The sequence below is a fragment of the Entelurus aequoreus genome, linkage group LG21 (assembly GCF_033978785.1).
Source record: "Entelurus aequoreus isolate RoL-2023_Sb linkage group LG21, RoL_Eaeq_v1.1, whole genome shotgun sequence".
Lineage (NCBI taxonomy): Eukaryota > Metazoa > Chordata > Actinopteri > Syngnathiformes > Syngnathidae > Entelurus > Entelurus aequoreus.
This window is the reverse complement of record NC_084751.1, coordinates 405,785-425,186: the sequence shown is the minus strand read 5'-3', so window position 1 is coordinate 425,186 and position 19,402 is coordinate 405,785. Positions and strand designations below refer to the sequence as shown.

The 19,402-nt window shown below is 37.0% G+C and overlaps 1 protein-coding gene, 1 non-coding gene and 1 pseudogene across 2 annotated transcripts; 2 read left to right on the top strand and 1 right to left on the bottom strand.

Annotated features, from left to right (window-relative positions):
- The first annotated feature begins 3,679 nt into the window (after positions 1-3,679).
- LOC133638970 (carbonic anhydrase 4-like) lies at positions 3,680-12,262 on the top strand. The gene is made up of 8 exons (XM_062032023.1): positions 3,680-3,740; positions 3,814-3,840; positions 7,599-7,775; positions 7,841-7,986; positions 8,059-8,151; positions 8,231-8,297; positions 11,365-11,525; positions 11,595-12,262. Exons 1-8 carry the CDS (start codon positions 3,680-3,682, stop codon positions 11,805-11,807), a joined length of 945 nt encoding a protein of 314 aa, XP_061888007.1. The 3' UTR covers positions 11,808-12,262.
- LOC133639130 (U6atac minor spliceosomal RNA) lies at positions 8,319-8,396 on the top strand. The gene has a single exon (XR_009823744.1). It is a non-coding gene; the product is annotated as a U6atac minor spliceosomal RNA (small nuclear RNA).
- Positions 12,263-15,635: 3,373 nt separating the features above from the next.
- The window catches only part of LOC133639033 (histone-lysine N-methyltransferase SETD1B-A-like), a 35,103-nt pseudogene continuing 31,336 nt past the window's right edge, over positions 15,636-19,402 (bottom strand).

The following is a 19,402-nucleotide window of genomic DNA, read 5'->3' as shown; positions in this document are numbered from 1 at the left end:
AGAGGCTTTGTTCACACGGGCCAGCAGGGACGGAACCACATGATCTATTTCGGGACGAGAGGGGACGTAACGTGATGATGGAGTGCGGTAATGTGACACCGCTTTGACCGATATAGAGAGTGCCCCCCCCCGTCAGGTCAAATAAACCTTACAAAGCTTTGTTGGTTCTTGATGGAACTCTTAACTCAAAACACTTGTATCTCAAATCAACTTACCGTATTTTTCGGATTATAAGTCGCATTTTTTTTCATAGTTTGGCTGGTTGTGCAAATTATACTCGGGAGCGTTTATGTGTGAAATTATTAACACATTACAGTGTTTCCCATAAACTGCCAAGATACCTGTGGTGGTGGGGGCGTGGCTATGGGCGTGGTCACCATGACATAATCGAGTAATTTGCATAATTTACTACAATGATTTGATTTTCTCTAAAAAGGCTCAAAAAATGTATACCGGTACTTACTAATTAATAACAGTTTTGTTTTAAACGTCCATCCATCCATCCATTTTACAATATAATTACAACACTTTATGTACATATTTATATACAGATTTGAACAATAAGTTATTCACTGAAATATATTTATTAATTGTGGTTCTTACAAAAAATATATCTTATAAAATATAAAAGCTAAAATGTCTCAAAGCTCTGCCCCTTTAATTAGTGCATACTAAATAATTTAACTTTAGCCTACTACTACAACCACATTATTTACCAGCAACATAAAGTGAAACAGAGGCAGAGGTGTCCTGCCACAGTCAGTAACAAATAAACAGAAAACAGTAGTGGTGGTAGATAGACACAGAGCTTCATCAAACATCTGATCCACTGAACAAAGAGCTCCAAAAATCTTGAACTTTAGACTGCCATCAGTTTTACTCCCTACACTTAACCATGTGTTTCCTACCGCCTGCAGACTTTGCACCCTTTGTTATATACACATGTTGTGTTTCTAATATAAATACATTTAATAAAGTCAAATACAAATAAGGCAACAAGAGAAGTATCCTACACTTCTCTTTTGTAAAGTAAATCTGAACAGCCGATATGGGCATCTACATCAACTATATGATTTGCCTGAGAAGCTGGAGAGGACAAAAATTTTTTTTTTTTTTTTTTAATTATTTTTTTTTTGTGGCGGACTTAATTCTTTCGTGGCGGGCCGCCACAAATAAATGAATGTGTGGGAAACCCTGCATTACCGTAAAATATCAAATATTTTTTATCTCATTCACGTAAGAGACTAGACGTACAGTATATGTGGAGTTGGCAGAGTTGTTTAGAAGCGACACAGAGGAAGAAGATTTCATGGGATTTAGCGATTAGGAGTGACAGATTGTTTGGTAAACGTATAGCATGTTCTGTATGTTATACCGCATTTTTCGGAGTATAAGTCGCGCCAGCCGAAAATGTATAATAAAGAAGGAAAAAAACATATAAGTCGCACTGGAGTATAAGTCGCATTTTTTGGGGAAATTTATTTGATAAAAGCCAACACCAAGAATAGACATTTGAAAGGCAATTTAAAATAAATAAAGAATAGTGAACGACAGGCTGAATAAGTGTACATTATATGATGCATAAATAACCAACTGAGAACGTGCCTGGTATGTTAACGTAACATATTATGGTAAGAGTCATTCAGCAAAAAAGTCCAAATAAGTCAGGGCGTGATGTGACAGGTGGTGACAGTACACCTACTTTGAGACAAGAGCTATAGTGATGCATGCTTGGTTATGCTTTAAAGTCAATTGCGACAACGACCTTTTATTGTCAACTGAGTTTGGTTTTTTAATGATTTCTGCTTGTGGTGTGCCTCCGCATTTTTTCAAAGCAAAAAATGTGGAGGCACATGTGTCTTAAATAAGGTTGAAAAACACTGCACTAGGCCACTGAGCTGAGATCCTTTGTCAGATTTCTTTCTGAAATGACAAGTCTTGCATAAGAAAGCTTGTCTTATATTTGGAGTGGTCGTACATTCGGGTCAATATGGAAAGTGCAACTGTCATAGGCTCCTACCCAAATAAACACTTTCTTTTAGCATGCGCACACTCATTCTACACTGCAAAAACTGAAATCTAAGTAAGATTAAATATTTTAAATAAGGGTGATATTTGCTTATTTTCTGTCTAAGATAATTCTTCTCACTAAGCAGATTTTATGTTAGAGTGTCGTACTTGTTTTAAGGGTTTTGGTCCTAAATGATCTCAGTAAGATATTACAGCTTGTAGCTGAGATGTTATGACCTATATTGAGTAAAACATGCTTGAAACTAGAATATCAACTGTTGCAAAGCTGTGTCATCAACACTCACAAGTATAAAACTACTTTTTTAAAGTACCGTAATTTCCGGACTGTAAGCCGCACCTGACTATAAGCCGCACCAGCTAAATTTAAGGGAAAATACAGATTGCTCCATATATAAGCCGCACCCGACTATAAGCCGCAGGGTTTTGATGTGTAATTAGCGTAGTATATAGGGGTTCCTGCTACCACGGAGGGGATTGTCGGGACAGAGATGACTGTTTGGGAACGCAAAGCGTCCCATTTATTAACAATAAATCTTTCAATCATTCAATCAAACTTTCACATCTTTGACATGGCGAACAGCATTCGTGCAGAGTACAAATAATACAACGGTGCAAAGTAATACAAAGTGCTCGCCTGTACGTTATCAAAATAACCAGCCTACCGGTATATGAAAAGTCAGTCTTTAATCATTGTGTCATCGTCTTCCTCCTGCGTACTAAAACCACCGAAATCCTCTTCGTCGGTGTCGGAGAAGAACAGGCCGTAAATAAGCCGCACCCTTGTATAAGCCGCAGGGACCAGAACGAGGGGGAAAAGTAGCGGCTTATAGTCCGGAAATTACGGTAATCATTTCTTACTTCAAGCATGAAAAAAAAAATCATGATGCCGAGCGCATATCATTATGTCAAGATAATGGCACTAGCATTTACTTAATTTAAGAATATTTTTCAACATATTGAGCAAAAAGGTCTCGTTTTTTTTTCTACCAAGAAAAGTGCACTTGTTCTTAGTGAGAATATACTTATTTGAAGGTATTTTTGGGTTCATTGAGGTTAGCTATTTTTACTTGTTTTGGAAAGTCTTGACAAGCCGAATTTTCTTGTTCTATTGGCAGATAATTTTGCTTAGTTCAAATAAAACACCCCTAATTTTTGTATTTTTTTTTCTTGTTTTTGAACGCTGACTTTTTGCAGTGCACCAGCTTGAAAATATTATTCCACATTTGTTCTGCTTTAATTGATACATTTTTTAAAAATTAAAAATAATATTTTTGTTATTATTTTAAGTGTTATTTTAAATCTAAGTGTTTTCCGTGATTATTTTAAGAAAGTCTTCATAAAGGTGATGCATTTTTCAAGCGTCCTGAGGAGCATATTGTGTTACCGTCTGATTGGCGACTACACGTCCATGAATGGCTCCAGTTACTATTCTGAGGACGTCAATGGCGGGCTGGGGGTGGGGGTGTGCGTTGGGCATCAATGAGCTTGTTGGAGCAACAACGGCCAAAAAAAAAAAAAAGAGAGACCACCAGGCTGGTCAGGATGCGCTTCAGCGATCAGAAGGAGAGAAAGTTTGCCTATTTAAGCGGGTACACCTGGGTCCCCCCGCCCCCGTCACCTGTTTGGATCAGGACCAGGCTCTCCTATGATGATTGTGGCTGCTGCTGCTCTCCTGGTGACCATCCATGCTTCCTGGGCTGAAGATCTGGGTGAGCCTCCTGCAACAAATCGGATTCACTCTGTCACCAAACCATGGTCATTCTTTCTTCTATTTTATTCCAGACTATTGCTACAATAAGCCACACTGTGGTAAGTCACTTTATTTCTACCTCGCAATATGTCTCCATTATATCTATACTTCACTTGAAAACTTCTGTCATATAGAGCAGTGGTCCCCAACCTTTTTTGCGCCACTGACCGGTTTAATGTAGGCATTATTTTCAGGGACCGGCTTTCCACTTGTGCCAGATAAATACAGCAAAATTAAGTGCATGAAAAATACAACTCACTATAACGCTGAATTAGTGTTTCTTTGCAATGACATGCAGATGGAAATCAACCTTTGGCTACAATCTGTCACTTTTCTATTTGATTTGTTCATTAATGTGCATTGTATCATGTCACAAAGTTATAACAAATGGCGACTTCCTATGAGGAGTTTTATTATAACATCTATAAACAAGCTCATTGGTGTGTCAAACTCAATGACGTGGCCCTCCACGTCATTTTATAAGGCCCGCAAAAGCCTGGAAATAATATTTGTCAATAAAATACCTTATATTTTCTTTATTTACCTTCTTATTTTCTTACTAAAGGTTTTTTTTTTTTTTTTTTTCTAGTTTGACAAGGAAAAAAATAGTGTCCAATATTGCAACAAATTTTATATTATCTAACTTTGTTGGTCAAAATTCAAATAAATACTTAAATATCTGCTTAACTTATGATTTTGAAGCAAGTCATCCATCAAATTGTACACTATAAAAATGACCAATAGATTTTACTGTCAAATTTAGGGAGTTATTTTTACAGCATATTACTGTAAGTTGGAAAAAAAAACGACCAATGTTTGTTTTTTTACAGTAAAATTCTGTCGACTGAGCTGTTTGTTTTTTTTGTTTTTGTTTTTACTGTAAAATCCACGATTGATGATCTTATGGTACCACATTTTATTATGGTAAAAAACTGTCAGCTGAGTTGCCAAAATAAAATAAACAGCGGTACTGTATTTCTATTTACAGTAATATGTTGTGAAAATAATAATAATAATTTAAAAAACAACATATTTTACAGCAAATGTCTGTAAAAAACTGGTAAAATCCAAATATTATTTTTTACTCTTTACGTAAATTTTTTTTTAAAATATTCAAATTCATAGGGAAATTCATTAATTATTTACTGTTACAAGCGGCCCTCTATTGGCACCTGTGACTGCGGTGTGGCCCTCAATGAAAACAAGTTTGACACACATCAGAGTGGTCTTATCAATTTTGTTTTTTTGCAGGGAGTCCTTTAAAACAGAACAATCCTGTCATATAGAGGGTCTTTGACAAGTGTTTTTGCGGTACATCCTTAAAAACAGAACAATCCTGTCGTATAGAGCAGTGGTCCCCAACCACCGGAAATATAAAAATATATATACAGTATATATATATTTTTGTATTAAATCAACATAAAAAACACAATATATACATTATATATCAATATAAATCAATACAGCCTGCAGGGATACAGTCCGTAAGCACACATGATTGTATTTCTTTATGACAAAAAAAAATAAAAAAATTTTTTTTTACTTCTCCTCCCCCCCGGTCCTTGGGACAAATTTTCAAGCATTGACCGGTCCGCAAGTACAAAAAGGTTGGGGACCACTGATATAGAGGATCTTTGACAAGTGTGTTTGCGGTACATCCTTAAAAACAGCAGAACACTTCTGTTATGTAGATGTTTGGCTAGGATTTTTGCAGTTGGTTATATACAAGCAAAGCAGTCCTGTCAAATAAAGGATCTTTGATGAGTATGATATGCACATCCTTAGAAATTGCAACACAAAACCCAAACTAGGTCCTTAATTGAAAAAGGCAGAGAGCTCCATTTAAATGATCTTTGACAAGTGTTTTTGTGGTGTATCCTTCAAAACAGAAGAACACTCCCATTAGTCGAAGATCTTTGACTAGTGGTTTCGCAATAGGCCTTTAAAGGCAGTAGAGTGCTCCTGACATACAGTAAATATAAAGGATCTTTGACAAGTGTTTTTGCGGTGTATCCTTAAAAAACAGCAGAACACTTCCGTTATGTAGAAGATGTTTGACTGGGATTTTTGCAGTACGTTATATACGAGCAAAGCAGTCCTGTCAAAAAAAGGATCTTTGATGAGTATTTATGCACCTCCTTTGAAACCGCAACAACAAAAAAACATCCTTAAAAATAACAGGACAATACTGTTACAGAGAGGATCGTTGACGAGTATTTTTGTAGTACATCCTTAAAAACAACAGGACAATGCTGTTACAATGCTGTTATAGAGAGGATCTTTGATGAGTATTTTTGCAGTACATCCTTAAAAACAGCTAAACACTTCTGTTATGTAGAATATATTTGACTCTAGTATTTTTGCAGGTGGTTCTTTAGCGGCAGAGCCCTCCTGTCATATAAAGAATCTTTGACGAGTCTTTTTGCTGTATGTCCTTTAAAAACAGCCATGTCATAAAAGGTCTTTGACTAGACAGAGAAGATCTTTGACTAGCAAACAAAAATACTCATCAACGATCCTCTCTGTAACAAAGCATCCATCCATCCATCCATTTTCTACCGCTTATTCCCTTCGGGGTCGCGGGCAGTCCTGTCAAATAAAGGATCTTCGATGAGTATTTATGCACCTCCTTAGAAACCGCAACAACAAAAAAACATCCTTAAAGACAACAGGACAATACTGTTACAGAGAGGATCGTTGATGAGTATTTTTGTAGTACATCCTTAAAAACAACAGGACAAAGCTGTTACAATGCTGTTATAGCGAGGATCTTTGATGAGTATTTTTGCACCTCCTTAGAAACCGCAACAACAAAAACACATCCTTAAAAATAACAGGACAATACTGTTAGAGAGGATCGTTGATGAGTATTTTTGTAGTACATCCTTAAAAACAACAGGACAAAGCTGTTACAATGCTGTTATAGCGAGGATCTTTGATGAGTATTTTTGCAGTACATCCTTAAAAACAGCAAAACACTTCTGTTATGTAGAATATATTTGACTCTAGTATTTTTGCAGGTGGTTCTTTAGCGGCAGAGCCCTCCTGTCATATAAAGAATCTTTGACGAGTCTTTTTGCTGTATGTCCTTTAAAAACAGCCATGTCATAAAAGGTCTTTGACTAGACAGAGTAGATCTTTGACTAGCAAAAATACTCATCAACGATCCTCTCTGTAACAAAGCAGTCCTGTCAAATAAAGGATCTTCGATGAGTATTTATGCACCTCCTTAGAAACCGCAACAACAAAAAAACATCCTTAAAAATAACAGGACAATACTGTTACAGAGAGGATCGTTGATGAGTATTTTTGTAGTACATCCTTAAAAACAACAGGACAATGCTGTTATAGAGAGGATCTTTGATTAGTATTTTTGCAGCGCATCCTTAAAAACAACAGGACAATGCTGTTACAATGCTGTTATAGCGAGGATCTTTGATGAGTATTTTTGCAGTACATCCTTAAAAACAGCAAAACACTTCTGTTATGTAGAATATATTTGACTATAGTATTTTTGCAGGTGGTTCTTTAGCGGCAGAGCCCTCCTGTCATATAAAGAATATTTGACGAGTCTTTTTGCTGTATGTCCTTTAAAAACAGCCATGTCATAAAAGGTCTTTGACTAGACAGAGAAGATCTTTGACTAGCAAGTGAGAAGCATGTATCTCATTTTTGGTGTAAATACAAAGCGAAAAGTGAGACATTTGAAAAGATCATTCTAGCAGTGTGTTTATAACAAATGTAAATGTTTTCTACCTTGAGCCATGCATACGCCGCACATCTACAGAGTGTTGATTGTGTTTGGGTTCGAGTTCAGATCCTTACGCGTGGGGTGAAGCGTTCCCTTCGTGTCACCCTCTACTTGAAGAACTTCACTCCCCCATCAATTTGGAGCAGGCGGTGACCACCAACCACTCCCTGGGACCTCTACACCTGCTGGGCTTCGACGTGGCCCAAGCGGGCTCATGGACGCTGACTAACGACGGGCACTCGGGTGAGTCTTTTGGTCACGCGGGGCATGTTTTGATGCATGAAAGCAACGCTTGCCGGCGCTCGCAGTGGTCTTGGAGGTGGGCGGCGGCATGACGGTGAGCGGAGGCGGCCTTCCTGACGTGTACCACACCCTGCAGCTGCACTTCCACTGGGGGGGGCCCGGCAGCAACGGCTCAGAGCACACCGTGGACGGGCGCAGATACCCGATGGAGGTAGACTCCGCCTGGCGCTGACGCCCGTACGCTGCGGCCGCTGTGAACGTGTTTGTGTTGTCTGGCGTGCAGATGCACGTGGTCAACGTGAAGGCCATCCATCCCAACTTGTCAGCCGCCTTGGAGGATCCCACCGGGCTCGCTGTGCTGGCCTTCTTTATTGATGTCAGTCTACTTTGTCCATCCAACTGTTTTAATGCGCGTCTTACAGCCAAAATGTGATCAGTTGTCCTTCCTGTTGCAGGTTGTTTTTGGAGAGAATACTCACTTTGGACTTATTTCACAAAAGTTGTCTTCAATTGCTTACAAAGGTTAGACAACATCTTTTTTTCAATGCCCTTTGGCCTGCAACACACATATGGTTAAAGTTTTGCCACCTACTTTGTGGCATCTCTAATCCAGTGTTTTCTGGTGCGCCGTGGGAATACTTGCCAACCTTGAGACCTCCGAATTGCGGAGATGGGGGGTGGGGTGTATAATTTCAAGTATTTCTTATATATATATATATACACTACCGTTCAAAAGTTTGGGGTCACCCAAACAATTTTGTGGAATAGCCTTCATTTCTAAGACAAGAATAGACTGTCGAGTTTCAGATGAAAGTTCTCTTTTTCTGGCCATTTTGAGCGTTTGATTGACCCCACAAATGTGATGCTCCAGAAACTCAATCTGCTCAAAGGAAGGTCAGTTTTGTAGCTTCCGTAACGAGCTAAACTGTTTTCAGATGTGTGAACATGATTGCACAAGGGTTTTCTAATCATCAATTAGCCTTCTGAGCCAATGAGCAAACACATTGTACCATTAGAACACTGGAGTGATAGTTGCTGGAAATGGGCCTCTATACACCTATGTAGATATTGCACCAAAAAACAGACATTTGCAGCTAGAATAGTCATTTACCACATTAGCAATGTATGGAGTGTATTTCTTTAAAGTTAAGACTAGTTTAAAGTTATCTTCATTGAAAAGTACAATCCTTTTCCTTCAAAAATAAGGACATTTCAATGTGACCCCAAACTTTTGAACGGTAGTGTATATATATATATATATATATATATAATCAGTTCATGAATGAGTATATTCGTTCGGCCACCGTGTTCAATGGAGAAGACTGATCTACAAAATGTGCAGGCAGCATACCCCTTCCCCTTCGAGCTGTCCTGGATGTACTGAAATGATGTTTTCCAATCATTTTGGAACTTGCAAGCGTACTTCTTCTTCTTACTCGTCGTCGCCATGTCTCTTCTTCGTTCTTCTGCTTCGTCTCTGTTATGTTTTTGGACATTACTACTTGTCGTAGTTTTGAAGCAATGCATGATGGGAATCCGGATGTTGTGTGTCAGTGTATTAACTGGAATAAACACACAAATCAACAACTGTAGATTTTTCAGTGTATTACTGTAAATGCCAAAACGACCCACCACTGTTTATTACAGTAAAATAAAAAGTTGTTTTCATTTAGAGAAAAATGCTGTAAAAACCACAGTAAATGTCACAATTTTACCATGAAATCTATTGCTACTTTTACATTGCACAATTTGATGGATAACTTGCTTTCGAATCATTATTTTTAGTATTTATTTCCAATTTAAAAATGGTTTCAATGTTTGATAATATATGTTTGCATAATTAGACAATATTTAAATTAACATAATCTGGAATTACATGGAGTACATTTTTTTTCCTCCCAAAATAGAAAGAATACATTTGTGTACAGCTCTGGTAATGGGTACATTCGCACCCACCTACACAAATGTACTTCAAAATGTAACAATCAAAATAAATATGACCTTTTTTTTGTTTACTAGGGCACGCATATATAATATGCATTAGTTTGACCATTTCATATCAACGATAATAAAAAGGAGATGCTTGGAAATAGCATAAAAATGCCCCAAAAACGCGGTTCATAGCGTTTCTTTTTGGTGTAACCATCATGAGCGTTCTGTTCAGGTATATTTCTTTTATATTTTGATAAATCATTATATTTATGTATTACTAAATTTAAATAGGTATTGATCAATCTTTAAGCTGTGTGTATTTATTTTCAGTTTGCTTTTGACATCTTATTTATAATTTTAGTTGAAACTTTTACAACCTTGTGTTGCTCTCATGATGGCGTAACCAAACTAGATTTCATTTTATGATCTTATTTTGAATATTTATTCCCTTTTTTACATTTAGTACACTACCGTTCAAAAGTTTGGGGTCACATTGAAATGTCCTTATTTTTGAAAGAAAAGCACTGTACTTTTCAATGAAGATAACTTTAAACTAGTCTTAACTTTAAAGAAATACACTCTATACATTGCTAATGTGGTAAATGACTATTCTAGCTGCAAATGTCTGGTTTTTGGTGCAATATCTACATAGGTGTATAGAGGCCCATTTCCAGCAACTATCACTCCAGTGTTCTAATGGTACAATGTGTTTGCTCATTGGCTCAGAAGGCTAATTGATGATTAGAAAACCCTTGTGCAATCATGTTCACACATCTGAAAACAGTTTAGCTCGTTACAGAAGCTACAAAACTGGCCTTCCTTTGAGCAGATTGAGTTTCTGGAGCATCACATTTGTGGGGTCAATTAAACGCTCAAAATGGCCAGAAAAAGAGAACTTTCATCTGAAACTTGACAGTCTATTCTTGTTCTTAGAAATGAAGGCTATTCCACAAAATTGTTTGGGTGACCCCAAACTTTTGAACGGTAGTGTATATTTAAATATTCATTTATAAACATTGAACACATTTCAAATATCAATAAAATGCAATTGCCTTCATCTTATAGGGTAATGTTTAGTTACACCAAGTCATGAGCGTAACACTAAGCTTCATCACTTTGACTTGTAATATCTCTAATTCTGCTGGTGTTTTATGTTTTTTTCTTTTTGGAACATGTACTATACATATAATATAATAAAGTCCCATATAAAATTATGTTTCTAGCAATACTTTAATGTTGCCTTTGAAAGTAACACTCCAATGTCCATTAGTGGAGCTGTACACATTTAGTAAGAAAAGTTACAGTACTTTATTGATACATATTATTTCCAGGCTTTCGAGGGCCAAATAAAATGAAGTGGCGGGCCACATCTGGACCCCCGGGCCTTGAGTTTGACACCTGTGATATAGTCGATCAAGTTCTTCTCTCACTCGTTTGTACATTCTTTACTCAACAGATTTAACCACAAAATATATTTTTCAATCGATTTTTGTTTTTATCTTTATACACAGCATTTATTTCAGCACTACGGCATATCTAATCAGGTTGCTACGACGTCAGGGATATATTTACATCACAAGGATTGTCAAGCAGTCATAAACAACACAGCTCGTTGTTAACACTTGCTATTATGTTTTCTTTTGTCATTTTCCCCAAGGGCAAACCACCAGCGTGACGCCTTTTCCCCTGATGAGCCTGCTGCCTGAGAACAACATGAGCCAGTATTACAGGTATTATGGTAGCCTCACCACCCCTCCTTGCTCTCAGTCGGTGGTCTGGACCCTTTACGAGGTCCCCATCTACATCTCATGGACTCAAGTAGGTCTCTTTACCAAGAGCCGTCATTACTGCTGGTCTAGGAGAGTAAATGTTTATTTGTTCTTTTAGCTGGGCGACTTTACCTCCCGGATGTTCTCCACAGAGAAGGACGCGGAGCAGGAGACACTTTTGAGGAACAACTTCAGACACGTCCATCCCACCTTCAGCCGGGAAGTCTGGGCATCCAGAGATGCCAAAACGCTCACGGGGTCAACAGGGCGAACCCTCGGGTCGGCCGCGGTCCTCCTCCTAACAGTGTTGAATAGGAAATACCTTCTTTAGCCAGCAGCAATGACAGACAATTTAAATCCATGAACATCCAATCCTAATGTATGACCTTAATATTAGAGATGTCCGATAATGGCTTTTTCAGTTTTGGGACATTTTATTTCTTCATATGGGTCAACAAGTCCACAATGATTAAAAAAAGCAGTGAAACAGATGTCATTTTAGCTATTATTGGTCTTGAATAGGAAATACCTTCTTTAGTTAGCAGCAATGACGGACAATAAAATTCATGAACCTCCAATCCTAATGTATGACCTTAATATTAGAGATGTCCGATAATGGCTTTTTTGCCGATATCCAATATTGTCCAACTCTTAATTACCGATTCCGATATATACAGTCGTAGAATTAACACATTATTGTTCCTAATTTTGTTGTGATGCTCCGCTGGATGCATTAAACAATGTAACAAGGTTTTCCAAAATAAATCAACTCAAGTTATGGAAAAAAATGCCAACATGGCACTGCCATATTTATTATTGAAGTCACAAAGTGCATTATTTTTTTTAACATGCCTCAAAACAGAAGCTTGGAATTTGGGACATGCTCTCCCTGAGAGAGGGGGGCAGGGGGTAGCGGGGGTGTATATTGTAGCGTCCCGGAAGACGGGTTGGGGGGGGGGGGGGGGTGTATATTGTAGCGCCCCGGAAGAGTTAGTGCTGCAAGGGGTTCTGGGTATTTGTTCTGTTGTGTTTATGTTGTGTTACGGTGCGGTGCGGATGTTCTCCCAAAATGTGTTTGTCATTCTTGTTTGGTGTGGGTTCATAGTGTGGCGCATATTTGTAACAGTGTTAAAGTTGTTTAGACGGCCACCCTCAGTGTGACCTGTATGGCTGTTGACCAAGTATGCCTTGCATTCACTTGTGTGTGTGAAAAGCCGTAGATATTATGTGACTGGGCCGGCACGCAAAGGCAGTGCCTTTAAGGTTTATGGGCGCTCTGTACTTCTCCCTACGTCCGTGTACACAGCGGCATTTTAAAAAGTCATAAATTTTACTTTTTGAAACCAATACCGATAATTTCCGATATTACATTTTAAAGCATTTATCGGCCGATAATATCGGACTGCCGATATTATCGGACATCTCTACTTAATATGTTTGCTTTTTCAGTTTTGGGACATTTTAAAGTTTTTAAATGGGTCAGCAAGTCCATATTGATTAAAAAAGCAAAGAAAACGGTTGTCGTTTGATCTATTATTGGTCTTGAAAAGGAAATATCTTCTTTAGACAGCAGCAATGACAGACAATGAAATCCACGAATCGCCAATCCTAATGTATGACCTTAATATGTTTGCTTTTTAAGTTTTGGGACATATTTTATTTCTTCATATGAGTCAGCAAGTCCACAATGATAATAAAAAGCAGTGAAACGGTTGTCGTTTTAGCACAAATAGAGCATTATTGTAAAACGGCGTCCTTGTATGTCTAGCTATGGTGGTCCAAATTAGAAAAGCTAATTAGACATTTTCATGTGTAATTATCTTTTTACATCTATAATTGACAGTGAAATACATAAAACATATTGTCTTTACCGTCAAACTTTGAGGTCAAGGTTACTAGCTAATTGCTACGTACTAGCATGCAAACTAGCAATAGCCATAATCGGTTATTTTCAGCACTTTCGCTACGTTACGCGCTCGCTTTCTATTTATTTTTTCTTCTATTTTGCATTTTAGCTTTTTACGTTCTTATTTTTCGTCACCATTTATTTTCATTTGAGGATCGAATAAAATACATTGCAGTCCCAGCGGTAGAACCATTTTTGGTAACGCCAAACATGACACCCGAAACTATCCTCAATCATTTCTGTTCCGCACTTTCCCAACATGATAACGCGTTAGCATGCTGGCGTTAATATTATTAGTTAAATGGCGCCCGCTGTTACTAAGTGTGTATGTGAGTGGAACAGGTGGGTGAGAGTGATGTGTTTGAGCAGATGTTTCATGTCTTATCTTTGCGTTTACACACCATTCTCCTCCTGGCACGGCCATGACCACATGAACACAAACAGAGCTTTCTTGTCCTGGCTCGTGCAAGGGTGACGTCACCATAAACAACAGTCATCATCATTGATTAAAGATTTAAAAAATTTAAAAAAATCAGATGTATGTCGATCAAAAGTAGAAACATACGAATCAACGTAAAATTTTACATTGTTTTGATTAGATTTAAAATATGAATAAAAGTAGCAGCCGCCATCGTCACGTATGGCAGTGCCACATCTTAACCAGCAGATGGTGCTATTTCTTTCTTTGTCTTCCCAGCCATTTTTTAAAATATATTCTGCCTAGCAACAAGTAGTCACTCATGTCTCGCTATTTATAACATGGCAAATATAAATTGGATTTGGTTTGAATAAAAAAAACATTCAAATTATTTATGATAACATTTATATCAATTACAAAAATATATACAAATTAAAAAATATATATCAATAACGAGACTTTATAGCGACACTTTCCAGAGCACTGATAAAATACCATAGGAAGCAAGTCCTTAAAATGAAAATATATTGAGTAAAATGTAAAAAAAATAGTGTAACTCAGTGTTTTTCAACCTTTTTTGAGTCAAGGCACATTTTTTGCGTTGAAAAATCCCGGAGGCACACAACCAGCAGAAATCATTAAAAAACAAAACTCAGTTGACAATAAAAAGTCGTTGTCACAATTGTTGGATATGAATTCAAACCATAACCAAGCATGCATCACTATAGCTCTTGTCTCAAAGTAGGTGTACTGTCACCACCTGTCACATCACGCCCTGACTTATTTGGACTTTTTTGCTGTTTTCCGATGTGTAGTGTTTTAGTTATTGTCTTGCGCCTATTTTGGTGGCTTTTTCTCTTTTTTTCGTATTTTCCTGTAGCACTTTCATGTCTTCCTTTGAGCGATATTTCCCGCATCTACTTTGTTTTTAGCAATCAAGAATATTTCAGTTGTTTTTATCCTTCTTTGGGGGGACATTGTTGATTGTCACGTCATGTTCGGATGTACATTGTGGACGCCGTCTTTGCTCCACAGTAAGTCTTTGCTGTCGTCCAGCATTCTGTGTTTGTTTACTTTGTAGCCAGTTCAGTTTTAGTTTCGTTCTGCATTGCCTTCCCTAAACTTCAATGCCTTTTCTTAGGAGTACTAACCTTTTGTTTATTTTTGGTTTAAGCATTAGATACCTTTTTACCTGCACACTGCCTCCTGCTGTTTCCGACATCTACAAAGCAATTAGCTACCGGCTGCCACCTACTGATATGGAAGAGTATTACACGGTTACTCTGCCGCGGCACACTGGTCTAACTATAATCAATACAAATGTTATCAGAGCAACAGCTCAAACCTCAATTGTTTGCTTAAAAAAATAGTATAAAACAATTGTGGGAGTGAAGAAAAGAAAACATCTGATCTCTGAGTAACCATTTAGCTCAATTGAGAATAAAGGTCATGGATTGGTTGATTGAGAATGCCAGTCTGCCAAACTTGAATTATAATAACCTGTCATAAATGCTTTGTCTGAATAAAGGGAACACATTTATGGATGTATGCAAAACTGCTTTATTTCCATGTTGAACATTTTCATACATCTGTCATGTAATAAATAGACAAAGAGAAGCAGGCTGATTGTTCAGTCCGCTTCCTATGCCGATTCTGCACTTTTACTTTCTCTCCACACCACAAAACAACTTTTTTCATAGAATTTACAATAAAAAACAAACAAAACAAAAGCTTGACACAAGCTAAAAAATGTCCTGCTACAAGCTCACCGCTCGCAATCACACGGTTTACACAGCTCTCGGAGCTCTTGATGTGTGTAGCAAATCCCTGGGGAACAAAAATTATAGATTTATATAATATTCACAGTTAGCTTATGTACACACCTTAGAGAGAATTACAAAGCAAGACGGGAAATGAAGAGAAGACGTTTCTACAAGAAACAATCTTTCCAAAAGGTGGAGATGGAAACTTCCTGTACACAGTGGACCTTCTGTCTTTCCTCTTTTTCTTATTTTCCATTACTTTAAATAAAATCATTTCTTTTACAGATTCCCTGATGTTTTTTTTTTCCTCATATTCAGTCTTTTTCTAGAAAATAAATCTTGAAGTGTGACCCCATGATGTAAAAAAAAAAAAAAAGCTTGCAGATCTTCTGTACAAGTATACAATATACACATCACTAGATAGAAAAAAAACAATTCCATTGTTAAAGCAACCAGATGAAAAGTAATGTCAAACGTGGTCTGCAGGGGGCGATAAAGCGGAAGTGCATTCATTATTATTTGTTTTGAAACACTGAGTAGTAATAATACAATATGAAGTCAGCTTACAAACACTTCATGCTTAAAATGTTTTTTTTTGTTTTAGATTTCAACATGATTGCTTGTGCACTTGAGCCTAGAGGGGGCGCTGAATTGCACATTTTGGAACACTAATGGGACCAATACTCTTGAGAACACCATTATTGCATAAAATGCATCACTTCTTCACCAATACATGAAGTGATAGTTGTTGGATTTTTGTCTTTTTTTTTGCCATCATTTAGCAAAAGTCGTGAAATTTGGTGCGACAAATGTTTCAATCCTGATCCACATGAAGGGTGGTCATTCTACTTGATCCGTGGGATGTATTGTACCAGACAGAACCATTTACCACGTTCGTGTCTTTGTGAGCAGCTGAATATGTCGCAGAAGTGGCAGAGCTGCAATACTGCGCATTGTGGGAGACGTGGAAAGAAAACGAGGGGGGGAAAAAACCCAGACGTGTCGATTGAACAGCACCATAAATCGTAAACAATCAACATGTGACGAGTGCAGTAAAAAGTGGACTTAATTGAGCGTCCCCCGGCAGTTCTCGGCACCACACAGGCAGGGGATCTTCTCGTCCTCGATGGGGAACTTGTAGTCGTACGTGATCTCCTCGCTCACGTTGATGGGCTGCCTCGAATAGATCACGATCTTCTTCTGCGATTCCACCGTGATGACCTTGGCGTAACAGTTAGGCTGGAAAATGAGGTAACAAACCGTAAGTCTAAGACACGGAGGTTGATAAGAATGTGTTTCGTCGTCTTACGTTGCAGCTGTGGTTGATGAAGCGGGCGAAGTTGCCACACTTGGTGGCATCGATGATGGTGTCGTGGTCCACGCTGAACATGTAGCTGCTGCCGATGCCCTCCTCCTCGTAGCGTTTCTCACGCATGTCCGCAATCACCTGCAAACACAGCCAAGATGTATTCTTCCACTTCTCTATCGGACTGCACTGTCATCGACGCGCAGTTATTACATCAATCAATACGGTAATTACGGCATTGATCCGCATACAAAACAGTATTTCTGCCTAGAGAAAAAACCCTGAAAAATATATTTGAGAGTTAAGAAAGTTATACACTCAACTGTAGGGCTGCAACAACTAATCGATTATAAAAATAGTTGGCGATTAATTTAGTCATCGATTCGTTGGATCTATGCTATGCGCAGATATTTTTTTTAATAAACCTTTATTTATAAACTGCAACATTTACAAACAGCTGAGAAACAATAATCAAAATAAGTATGGTGCCAGTATGCTGTTTTTTCCCCCCAATAAAATACTTGAAAGGATAGAAATGTAGTTTGTCTCTTTTATCCGATTATTAATCGATTAATCAAAGTAATAATCGACAGATTAATCGATTATCAAATTAGTTGTTAGTTGCAGCTGTCACGCCAATTTTCTTCCCATCACAAAAACCTTCCTAACCCCCATTTACTTCCGGGGTCATTTCCGCTTACGTCAGTTCCTCTTACTTACGTCATTTCCTCTCACGTCATTGCCAGCGATCGATAAATCCAAATCTCCTGAAAATGGTGGTGTCACTGGATGATATTCGTCTTTATCTGTCCCAGGGGACTTATGTCAAACACCAGCAGGCTTCGCAACATTTCAAGCGGAGTGTTAGGGAACTTCTGTCTTCGTGGTAACGTGCAAAAAATATTAATTAATATATAGTACTGTTAAATGTCTGTACTACTTTAAATCAACATTATTGTTGAAACCATTTCACTAATATTAATTAATATATAATACTGTTAAATGTCTGTACTTTAAATCAACATTATTGTTGAAACATTTCAGTAATATTAATTAATATATAATGTTAAATGTCTGTACTTTAAATCAACATTATTGTTGATAATTCAGACGTTTTGTTAACGCTGTATTATAAAAAAAGAGTCAAACGAAGTGCTATCGATCGCTGTCAATGACGTAAGAGGAACTGACGTAAGCGGAAATGACCCCGGAAGTAAATGGGGGTTAGGAAGGTTTTTGTGATGGGAAGAAAATTGGCGTGACACAGCCCTACATGCAAGCTTAACAACTTTTACCCAAGTGTGTCAGAGCTTTTCCCCCCATCACTCACACAAACATACCAGTAAAACGGACAGACGTACGAAATAAGTGTCTCAAAGGTAGCAAACAACACAGAAGTTATGATGCTTATTTTAAGATAATTAAGTGACTCTGTTGAGCACCTAAACAAATATATACATACAGTACAGGCCAAAAGTTTGGACAAACCTTCTCATTTCAATGGTTTTTTTTTAATTTTCATGACTATTTACATTTTAGAAGGCATCAAAACTATGACACCTGTGAAGTGAAAACCATTTCAAGTGACTACCTCTTGAAGCTCATCGAGAGAATGCCAAGAGTGTGCAAAGCGGTAATCAGAGCAAAGGGTGCCTATTTGGAAGAAACTAGAATATAAAACATGTTTTCAGTTATTTCACCTTTTTTGTTAAGTACATAACTCCACATGTGTTCATTCATAGTTTTGATGCCTTCAGTGACTATCTACAATGTAAATAGTCATGAAAATAAAGAAAACGCATTGAATGAGAAGGTGTGTCCAAACTTTTGGCCTGTACTGTATGTATATATATAATTTTGTTATTGCAATTTAATATATAGTATTCATGATGTATTTATTTTTCTCTGTAATTATTGTATACCATTAAATAATTAGTTCCTAAAAATATATTTAAATATAGATTATATATAAATATCTATATATTATATTTGAGTCAATATGGTGGTAGTGCTCTCAAGCAATCAAAAAAAATTAAGGTGTCGAATTAATCTCTTAATTTAATCTAAAAAAATAATGAATCTATTTTGAATTCATTACATTCATCACAAAAACAGGTCTGTAAAAAGTGCTTTATAAAGTAACTGATCTAAACTACTGGTCTGTTTTATTTACTGCAATCAAACATCTGGTCAATTAAAACATGCTAAAGTTTTAACACATCAAAAAATGAATATTGTACTTTTGCGGTTGTTTTTCCTCTGCATTAGATAATATCAAATAAAATAAATATTTGTATTAATAAAAAATATATTACATACATACATATAAATATATATATACACAGTATATATACTGTACATACATGCATGCACACATGCACACACACACATGTATATATATAAATATATTATATATACACACACACATATATATATATATATATATGTATATACGTATATATATATGTATATACGTATATATATATATATACGTATATATATATATGTATATATATATATACGTATACATATA